Below are 11,042 nucleotides of genomic sequence, written 5' to 3'. Positions count from 1 at the left end.
AACCTCCCCAATAACAGGAGTTTTCGTCCCTAAAAACAAACTTACTTGGGAAAAGAAACGAATACCGCTCCCTGCATTGCTGCTCCACCTCCCAAGTAGCCTTACCAGTAGCTGCATCCCACAACACCTTCACCAGAGCAATGAACTTGCCCCTCAACTCCCTCAGCTTGTGATCAACCACAGTTACCGACAACTTCTCAAATGTCAGATTCTCCTTCACTCGCACATCATCCAGCTCCACCACATGACCAGGGTCATGAACATACTTCCTCAGCTGGGATACATGAAATACATCGTGTAGGTTTGAAAGAGACGGTGGCAAAGCCAACCGATAAGGAGTCGGACACACACGTTGTATGATCTGATAGGGACGAACAAACCTCGGTGTCAACTTCCTTGCCTTCAGCGCTCTACCCACACCAAAGGTTGGGGTCACCTTCAGAAACACATGCTCCCCTTCAGCAAACTCCAAAGGCTTCTGCCTTTTGTCAGCATAAGATTTTTGTCTACTCTGAGCAGTCTTCATCCTCTCCTGAATCAGCTTCACCTTCTCAGTAGTCTGTAGGATTAGCTTCGATCCCACAACCACTGACTCACCATCTTGATACCAGCACAGAGAAGTCCTACATCTCCTGCCATACAAGGCTTCAAACAGTACCATCCCAATACTAGCATGAAAGCTATTATTGTAAGTAAACTCCACTAGTGGTAGGACCTCCTCCCAGCTCCCCAAGTGGTCTAACACACAAGCCCTCAGCAGATCCTCCAAGGACTAGATTGTCCTCTCTGACTGACCATCCGTCTGTGGATGATAAGCAGAACTCAGCTTCAACTTCGTGCTTAAGGCTTGATGTAGACTCTGCAAAAATCTGGAAGTGAACCTCAAATCTCTGTCTGAAATAATACTAGAAGGCACCCCGTGCAACCGTACTATTTCCCTCACATATAATTGCGTCAGCTTCTCCAAGGACCACTTGATGTTGACATGCAAGAAATGCGCACACTTGGTCAACCTATCAACAGTCAGCCAGATAGCATCACTATTCATAGCCGACTTAGGCAACCCCACAATGAAATCCATAGTGATACTATCTCACTTCCATTCCAGAATTTCCATCTACTGCATCAACCCACTAGGCTTCTGATGCTCCACCTTCGCCTTCTAACAGGTCAGACAGGCCGCCACATATTCAACTATCTCCCTCTTCATACCAGACCACCAAAAAGTCTTCTTGAGGTCTTGGTACATCTTAGTCATACCAGGATGTATGCTAAGTCTGCTCTTGTGGCCTTCCTCCAACACAGCTCTCTTCAGCTCAACATCCTGAGGTAGGCAAATTCTGCCCTTAAACCTCAAGATTCCATCTCTGCTCAGCTCAAAACCAACAGCCTTCTCAGTTCCCAACAAACCAAGAAGCTTCACCAGCTCAACATCTTGCAACTGCTTAAGTCCAACTTGGCTCAAGAACTCACTAGTTATGGTAATCATTCCACAACTAATGTGATCCTAAGCTAACCCCACATAGAGGTTCAAATCACTGAACTCCTCTACCAGCTCCAGCTCTTTCACCATCATACTAGACATGTGGATGGATTTCCTACTCAGCGCATCCTTCACAACACTGGCCTTACCAGGATGATACATCAACTAGAAGTCATAATCCTTCAAAAAGTCCATCCACCATCTCTGTCTCATGTTCAGCTCCTTCTAATCAAACAAGTACTTCAGACTCTTATGATCACTGAAGATGCTGAATCGAGCACCATACAAATAGTGTCTCCATATCTTCAAGGAAAACACCACAGCTGCTAACTCCAAATCATGAGTGGGATAATTCCTCTCATGGTTCTTAAGTTGCCTTGAAGCATATGCCACCACTTTCCTGTTTTGCATCAGCACGCACCCCAGACCCTGATGAGAAGCATCATAATACACATCAAAAGATTCACTAGAGTCGGGCAACACCAGCACAGGAGAAGTAGTCAACCTCCTCTTCAGCTCATCAAAACTCCGCCCACAAGCATCTGTCTAAATGAACGGCTGCTCCTTCCTTGTCAACTAGGTTAGAGGCGCTACTATCTTGGAGAATCCCTCAATGAACCTTCGATAGTAACCCGCTAAACCCACAAAACTCCGAATATCAGTGATAGTTCTTGGACGCTCCCACTGCAACACTGACTCCACCTTAGCCGGATCAACAACAATCCCCTCAACTGAGATCACATGCCCCAAGAACTTCACCTCATCCAACCAGAACTCACATTTTGAAAGCTTAGCATACAGCTGCTTCGCCTTCAAAATCTCCAGCACCAACCTCAAGTGCTCTTCATGCTCCTCTGGGGTCCTTGAATAAATCAGGATGTCGTCAATAAACACCACCACAAATTTATCCAAGAAGGGCTGAAAGATTTTGTTCATGTAATCCATGAACATAGCCGGGGCGTTGGTCACACCAAACGGCATCACAACATACTCATAGTGACCAAGCAATCATCAAATCATCAAACAACAATGAGCTTCTAGAACTGATCTTCAGCCAAAAATATGCAAAAACCTAGCTTCCCTTGCCTCGGTGAAGAATCCGAGCTCCGGGAAGAAGAAATGGAGAAGAAGAAGCTTGATCGGAGGAGAAAATGAACGGAGAGATGAGACGAGGAAGAAGAACTTCAGCCAGCTTCGAATGCCACGAACCAACACCTAAGTTACCACAGCCACCACAAGGAAGAAAAAGGGAAAGTGAGGAGAAGTGAGGGGTTGAGTGAGAAAGAGAGTTAGAGTGCAAAAGGAATGAAAGGGAAAAGGGAGTCTCACAAAGCACAAAGGTTGTTTCTATATAGATTTAGTAATTTTTTACGAGCTTAATTTTTATAATGTAAAAAAATTATACCATTAATCAATTAGAAAATAATTTATAAATAATTATTATAAAAGTTAATAATCTTACTCTATATATATGATAATATATTTGTTTTCAACCTGATAATTTATTATTATACAATAGTGAGTTTTTTTTATACGTATTAAAAAAATTGTCAATTTTTCTTTTAATAATAAAGTGTTCTGTTTACCTTTCAAATTTGTGACTTTTTTTCTTTTTCAAATGTCTAATGATATAGTATTAATCGTAAGGTACATTTAACGAAATTCAAATCGTTACATTATAAATTAAGTGTGCCAGAGAGTAACATAAATTTCCAAGTGATCATCATTTGATGGTTCATAAAATTAAGAATTTAACGTGTAATATGACCCCTCTCCCAACCACCATATTGAACTTTTATATATATATATATATATATATATATATATATATATATATATATATATATATATATATATATGTATGTATGTATGCATATATGTTTATATTTATATCATAAAAATAGCTGACATTCTCAAACAATTAATGTGGACAAGCTATATTCAGCAAAGGCTAAGAAAATAAGAATTTATACATCGAGAATAAAATGAAAAACATGACTTTGGATCTTTGTATAAAAACCTTAATCAAATTACTTATACTCACCTAGTTACATTATTATGAGTTTGTATCCAAAAATTGTCAGTTGAGAAGATTTTACCTAATAAATACACGGTTGGATTAAAAATTATGGAAATTATAGACAGTTGGAAATAAAGTATTTTTATTAAATAAATACTAGTATTTTGAAATGCACTTTATACAGCAATGTTTAACCATAATTGATTGGCCAATTTTATTTGGAAAAAGAATAATAAGATCGCAGCTTTAGTAAATGATAAGTAGAATGTTAGATTTATACGCATCTATCATAAAACCAAACCATCATAGTGATGAAGTTGGCAGAACTACTCTTATATACTTACAAAAGCTACTATCCCATAAACTTCATCACCAAAACAAACATCTTCAAATTAGTCATACCACTGTTTTTTTTTTTTTAACCAATTATCTTGTAAATGATATTAGAGATTAATTTCTCAATTCTCATCGTAATAAAATCTATTTAAAGATAACAAAAGTTATTTTATATTTATGAAGTATGATTATCTGTGAAACATACTGTACTATGTTAGTGCATAATACTACTATTTATATATGTATATATGTATATATATATATATTACATTTTTTTTTTAGAAACAACCATATTTAATGAAAACAATCCCTGATTTTATTTTCTTGTGCATCCTTCAAAGGTCAACAATATTGGGGTTTGAACAGAACCTGCAATCTGGCTATTTTACAAAATCAAAGAAATAAACAAATGAAAGGATCAGAAAGTCATAAGCTACATTTTAAATCAAATAATTTAATCATAATTGAATAACAAATTCTAATGTGTTATTGATGTTTGATTTTTAAAGCTTATAAATTATAAGTTCAAACTTCCACTAGTTTCCGATACCGACAAAAACTGATCTGACATTTCAGTAATAATTGGGTTAATCCCATTTACTAAAAAAAAATAATCTTAATTACTACTACAGTAGATCAACTAACGATAAAAGTAATATAACTATTAGTACTAAATACTTTTTTAAAGTATGAGGTTGAACAGCTTTAGAGTAAATAGAACATACTCTAACATTACTATTATATATTTGTGTGAAATTTTAAAATTTAGCCCACTATGTAAACACTATATTTGTAAACATAAACTCTTACACACAGTTTTTTTTTTTATTTAAAAAATTATAATTAAAACTATATAAAATAATTTACCATCAAACACAATACTATTACAATAATCTTTCTTTTTTTTTTTAATCGCCAAGCAAAGTCTTGAATAGAATCATCATCCACAATATAGTTTTCAAAATTATAAAGGAAATATTATTCCTTTTTCTACAAGCTATTGGAAATAATAGTGTTATTCAAATTTGAAAATGGGGTTGTTGACATTAAAGGGGACAAAATAATAGAGGAAAGTCATCCAAAATGAAGAAACAGAGGCACATGCTAAATCTTGATGATATATAATTCTAAATGTGACAATCATAGATGTGGCATCACTTTTTTTTTTTTTTTTCTAATACCACAACTCAAATCCACAAATTGTCCATATGCTACCAGCTATATATATACTCAATGCTACCTAACATTGTGTTTTGAATTTGAAAATAGCATACATGCATTATTACGTAAGGATATTTAGTAGGACACATAATGCATGGAGCGGCAAAAGCAATATGCCAATAAAACCTATAAATTCAAATTTCAAACCACTTCCAATTGAATTGCTTTAAATGCAATTTTTTTCTTCAAAAGGTGAATTTACAACAATGTCACTAAAGTATGATAGAAGAGTGTGAAACAACACAAAAATGAGATAATATTAATTGTAGAAAGTAGTTTGGGATAGTAGAAATGCTTAGAAAAGAAGAGAAGAACAAGTGAGATATATCACTTTTTTCTTCAACGCAAATAAGGAGGGAAGTGTGAAAAAGAACGAACATAAACGATTAAAAATAAAAATAACAATAGTAAATGAATAAAGTAATAATAACAATGTTTAATATGTTAAAATTTATCAATTTAATTTTTTTTATTTATATAATTCAATATAAAATCATTAAAAAATTTATCTTTCTTTCACTTCTTTTCTACTTTTCTCTATCAAGCACCATTAATTTCTGACTTACGTCATTTCTCTTTATATCTTTTGTCTTTATCAAATATAACATAGGTATGTTGTGATAATAAGAGTTTAAATATCTGGTTGTGAGATTTTGTTAAGAGACAAAATTCACTTCAATAAAAATTAGCCTCCAACTATTAGTTAAAGGATATCCTTGTGTAAAAAAATATTAGTTTGATCATTTACTAAATATGAAAAGCTAACTTATCACCTATTTTTCCCTTTTGTTTTTTTTTAATTTTAGGTTTTTTTAAATTGTAAGCTTAAAGTGATATGCGATTTAGATTCTAAAATTTTAATTAAATAATTTTATTTTAAATATTACAATTGTATAATTTTAGTTTTATCTATTAAAAATCTAATAATTTTAAAATTTTTTAATTTATATTTATCATTACTAAATAATTTTTTTTTATATATTATTAGTATTATAATATTATTGATAAATTAATATCAATATTTACAGATACATTCGTAATTTTAAAAATATAAATTAATATATGTATTAATACACTTTTATAAAAATAGGAATATATTAGATAAAATAAACATATTAAAAAATTTACTTAGAAAATCTATTAGCATCGTATTAATAAAAATTATTAGATTTTTAGTGAAATACTAAAATCACACAATTTGATATTTAAAAATTAAAATTACTTAATTAAAAATTGAGAAATCAAAATTACAAATGATTAAAAAAATAAAATTACTTAATTAAAATTTGAAAGAATAAAATCGCATAATTTTCATATTTAAAAAAAAACATTTAAGCCTAGGAAGTATAATCACCTATATCTATTTCATATTTTGGTTATAGAAATGTCCTATTTAGTCACATTTTCATTAGAATTATTCTGACAATTTACTTACCCTAGTCAATACTATATAAATAATTTTGTGATAACGCAGTGTACGCGTTTTGTGATTAAATTTTCTCTATGAAAAAGTCATGCATTACCAGAAGGAAGGAAATGGAATAAATTGGTCACATGGCTACTTCTAGGCAACTAGACTTGGGTGGCTTTTATAGCCTTTGTAATCTGTACATACTTCATACCCATCACCAAAATGCATCCTATCTCTAAGATCTTGAGATCAGTAAGATCACATTATAAACAAAAGATATTAACAATGATTTTACAATTTCATTACCAATAGATTAATGGATTTGACTTAAGTATGTTTGTTCTCTTCGATTTGGACCTTTTTTTTTATATTAATTCTCTAAATTTAAAAGTAAATAGCTTCATCTCCTAATTTAAAAATAAGTCACTTTTGATCCTTATCAAGAAAAATTAAATCAATCACAAAAAATAGCGTACTAAAAGTGAATTGTTTTTAAATTAGGAGAACAATTAAGTCGCTATAAATTTGACAAAAAAAAATAGGCCCAAATTTGACGGACTAAAGAATATTTAAGCCTTGATATTTTAATCACATCCAGATTTTTTTCCTTTCAAGTTTTGGCAATAACATTGATCCCCTCAATTATAATTCGAGGTTCATTTCTTTGGGCAAAAAAGTATCCAATTAAAACAAGTGCAATTTAACCAATATCGACTTGTTTTATATCATAGGCTACTTCGATTGGGAAGTTGTTGGACCATACAAATATTCTAATTTAATATGTTGAATACCATGTATTACTTAAAAAAATAAAGGGAGATCAGAAGAATTTATATTAATTTATATATTGATAACAATAAGCCATGATTCTTAAACATATACCAAAGAAGAATATTCCCTACATTGGAAAAAGTTCTCTGTACATATAAAAAATTCCAGGGGAATAAGTTCTCCATGCAGATGCCACCGTGCTGCTACACAAATCACCAGCAAGTCTTGTTCACCAAGGTACACACAATTGGCATCAATTCCCAGGTTAATTTTCTTTGTTGATATAGAAAAAAATGGGAAAGTGGATCTCGGGTTTTAAATTCATTTGGTCTCCTCAGCTGTGACACTCTGAATTTCAGAATCAGGGGATAACTTAAACTTGAGAACCCTGTGAAGCTGACACACAGGTTTCACTTGCTTTGTTGGAGGTTGACTTGAATCAATTAGTCTTGCTCCGGAGAAAAGGTTCACTTCAGATGGTCCTGTTTCTTCATGAACCACAGGGGCATCTACACAAAGGGATGCTTTATCAGACAACTTATTTTAGCGTTTCTTATTAGTGGGAAGCAAATGCAATTAAAAATAGTTCCAAAAAAGCATGTCTTCCATATAACACGAACATCTTAACAATTTTGAAAGGATAGCTATTCTCCTGGCAACATATCGAATTCACCAACTGATTGGAAGCTAGAAAAAATAAAATAAGAAAAATAGAGGATATTCATCATTGGCTAAATCTTCTACAAGTTTATTTTAGAGTCTGCTTGAGACTAACAGCACCACCGGTGGAGAAGCAGAAATTCCAACTTCAAAATAGACTACAGTTACATTACATGAACTATTACAGGTATACTATAACGAAATAGTGTACATAGGACAACAGGAGGCCAGATGCAGCATCAACTAATGGGTGCTACTAAACAAGTCAACAGATAGAGTAGCTATGATAAATTAACTGCATCATTAAATTACACAAATTCTTTACTGGATAAATATAAATAATAACTTTTTAGTAAAAAACCATGACTCTTCATTCTCAATAAAGACAAGAATACAGACATTGTAAATGTCAAACTTGGAAAATGTGGTTTGGAAATCAGTTCTCTCTTATATTGACGCAAGTATAAAAGCACTGATGCTTAAATAATCAAGAAGGTCAGAGTATCCCGACAAGCAAGGCATGATTTCAGTTTCCAAGACCTACTTCCCTTTTTCAGACATTCTGTGCACATCAATGGTAACTCACCTTGTTCTGTAAAAGCAAGACAGGTGCCAATTGTCTCCTCATACTCCCCAATCTGTAGGCAACAACAAACCATAACAATCCTTAAATGAACATCAATGCATCATCCACTCATAGGAAAAAGAGGAGGGGGGAAGGCAACTTGAACTGCTAGCTTTAATTCAAATTATCAAACACAAAAATAACCAAAATTGATAGAAGTAACTTTAACCCGATGGAACTTCTAGCTGAAATACAACATTAAAATTATCTGCCTAATCCTAGATACAGCATTGAATAAACATACATCTAAACAAATTGACAAATTTCATAAAGTCTATATAGCTTCAATAGATTCACATGAGAGCACCAAAATATCACTTAACCCCATAAATTCCCAATAATCAAAATTCTAAAGGAACAAGAAAATTTAAACTAGGCAACTTACCAGCTTGAATTTGTCATCAATGATCAATACTGGGTTTAATGTATCAAGGCCCTATCATTAAAAATACATAATATAAGCATACTTTACAAGGTAGGAATGTAGGATATAATAAATCAATAAGGTTATTTATGGATGAACAGTTACCAGAACAATGCTAGTGACAGAAAAAAGGAAAAAGAAAAGATAGCATCCCATAGTGAAATTAGAACTTCCGGTGCCTGTCTAGCATATAGTGTACTTAATGAAATTGAAAAAGTCCACCTCTAAATACACAGTTCGGATGATCCATAAATCCAAACACAATATAAAAAGCTTAAACAGTGTAAGCAGCATGGTAATACCACACTTTAATCAAGATACATAAGGACAACACTTAGGTACAGATCCTTATGTGTAGTTGATATTGTTTTCCAATCAAAGTTGGAGTTTTACCTCCGTATTATTCAACTGCGTGTAATGCAAGTCTCATTAATATTCATTACGCATACTATTGAGATAAAACTTCAACTCTGATGGAACACCACCACTCGCACCTAAGGAACTATACCTTAAGTTTTGTTTGTTTTATCCAAAAAGAGAAAAAGGAATAATGGTCCGGTGTATAGTTGATGAACATGATACGCATGCAAAGACAAATATAAAGAAAGTTCAACAGGTTGGGAAACTTACGGTAAGAACATACTTTGCATTTGGCGGAAAGTGAATTAGGTCAGAAACACCATCCAAGTCGAGTAAAACATATTCATCTTGATCCTCAGGACATGGTGATGCAGAATTTACCTCCATATTCCTGTGCAAGTAAAAACTGACACACCATAGCAAATCTGAAACGAAGGAGGATAGTTTATGCCATTGCCCATGATTAATTTTGTTAAACAAAATATTCCGCAATGAAGGGTATTCTAAATTCCAACATACAAAACTACAAAAACAAACCTAAAAGTAGTTCCAGAAGCTAAACCCTATGATGATTTTATCATATTGCATGAGTAAAAGAAACCTAAAAGTGAAAAAGGTGGTTGCTTTGGTCGTGCATGAACCTGAATGGAGTGATATAGATGTTAAACGACGTCGTTGAGGGTTGTGCGATGCTCTGAGACTGAACGAGATAGGGCAACACGGAGGCAGGGTACAGATCTTCTCTTGATTGTGACTAATGGAAATACTAATGTTTACGGAATTATACTATTATTTAGGTATTTATCTTAATTTTAAAATTATTTTGTCATTTTATCTCTTAAAATATTTATTTCAATTTTTTTATCTTTTAAATTAGATTAATTTAATCCTTTTAAAATAATATTTGTTTTTTGATTTTGTGAAATTAAAAATTTAATTAATGCTTGAATTCAAAACAATTATAATTATTAAACATAGTGAAAAAAAATTGTGTGAAAAATAAATTTTATGAAAAATCGGAAAATAATCTTCTTCTTCTTTTTTTTTTCTTCCAATTTTTCAGTTGTTTGTATACAATTGTTTAACATGTTTATTACTCTCTTTTTTTATTCCAAAACTTTTGTGTTTAATAATTTTTATGGAAGTAAATCTTAAATCCACTCTTTTCATATTAAACAACATTGCATAAAACTATTTTTAGGAAATTTTATTGATAAGATAATTTTTAGGCTTTTTTTTATTGAAAGAGATAATTTCTAGACTTTTTTTAGTTTTTTTTTTTATCTAATTGAACATTTTTTATTTATTAATTATTTTTTTACACTATTTATTAATTAAATTTTAATTATCAATAATTAAAAATAATATTTATCATCATCAAGATTATAAATATATATTACTTAAATAGGTAAAAATTTATATAATTGTAATATTTGAAAAATTAAAATCACACATTTATGATATTTTAAAGACTAAAATTATTTAATTAAAAATTAAGATAGTAAAATTACACAACTATAATATTTAAAAGACTAAAATTACACAATAATTATTCTTTACGAGTCAAAAATGCTCTTAAACCTATTTTTAACTATTGTTTTCAATAAAAATGTTTTTTGTGATATTTTCATCTTTAACAATTTATATTTTTTCATTTGAAAAATGTATATATATATATATATCATTTTTTATTTTTTAAAATTAAATTTAATATTATTTAAAAATATTTTT

General features: G+C 31.4%; 1 protein-coding gene across 2 annotated transcripts; it reads right to left on the bottom strand.

The window, feature by feature from the left end:
* Positions 1 to 7,289: 7,289 nt before the first annotated feature.
* Positions 7,290 to 10,098, bottom strand: LOC109807947 (uncharacterized). 2 transcript variants are annotated; one of them, XM_020370701.3, is made up of 5 exons: positions 9,953 to 10,098; positions 9,582 to 9,736; positions 8,913 to 8,963; positions 8,489 to 8,540; positions 7,290 to 7,751 (listed from the first exon to the last, which is right to left on the bottom strand). In XM_020370701.3, the coding sequence occupies exons 2-5, from the start codon at positions 9,696 to 9,698 to the stop codon at positions 7,564 to 7,566; spliced, it is 408 nt and encodes a 135-aa protein (XP_020226290.1). In that variant the 5' UTR covers positions 9,699 to 9,736; positions 9,953 to 10,098; the 3' UTR covers positions 7,290 to 7,563. The 2 variants fall into 2 exon arrangements, with proteins under 2 accessions (XP_020226290.1, XP_020226291.1); XM_020370702.3 differs by having other exon boundaries at positions 9,849 to 10,084.
* Between the last annotated feature and the right edge of the window lie 944 nt (positions 10,099 to 11,042).

This window comes from Cajanus cajan, chromosome 10 (genome assembly GCF_000230855.2).
Source record: "Cajanus cajan strain Asha chromosome 10, NIPB_CcT2T_4, whole genome shotgun sequence".
NCBI lineage: Eukaryota > Viridiplantae > Streptophyta > Magnoliopsida > Fabales > Fabaceae > Cajanus > Cajanus cajan.
Note: the sequence above shows the minus strand (reverse complement) of the source record. Positions and strands in the feature narration are given on the sequence as shown.

Coding starts and splice junctions, on each gene's coding strand:
- LOC109807947 (XM_020370701.3), bottom strand. CDS start 9,698: ATGGAGGTAAATTCTGCATCACCATGTCCTGAGGATCAAGATGAATAT. Junction 8,541..8,912: donor TTGATGACAAATTCAAGCTG/GTAAGTTGCCTA, acceptor TGTTGCCTACAG/ATTGGGGAGTATGAGGAGAC. Junction 7,752..8,488: donor TCTTGCTTTTACAGAACAAG/GTGAGTTACCAT, acceptor CCCTTTGTGTAG/ATGCCCCTGTGGTTCATGAA.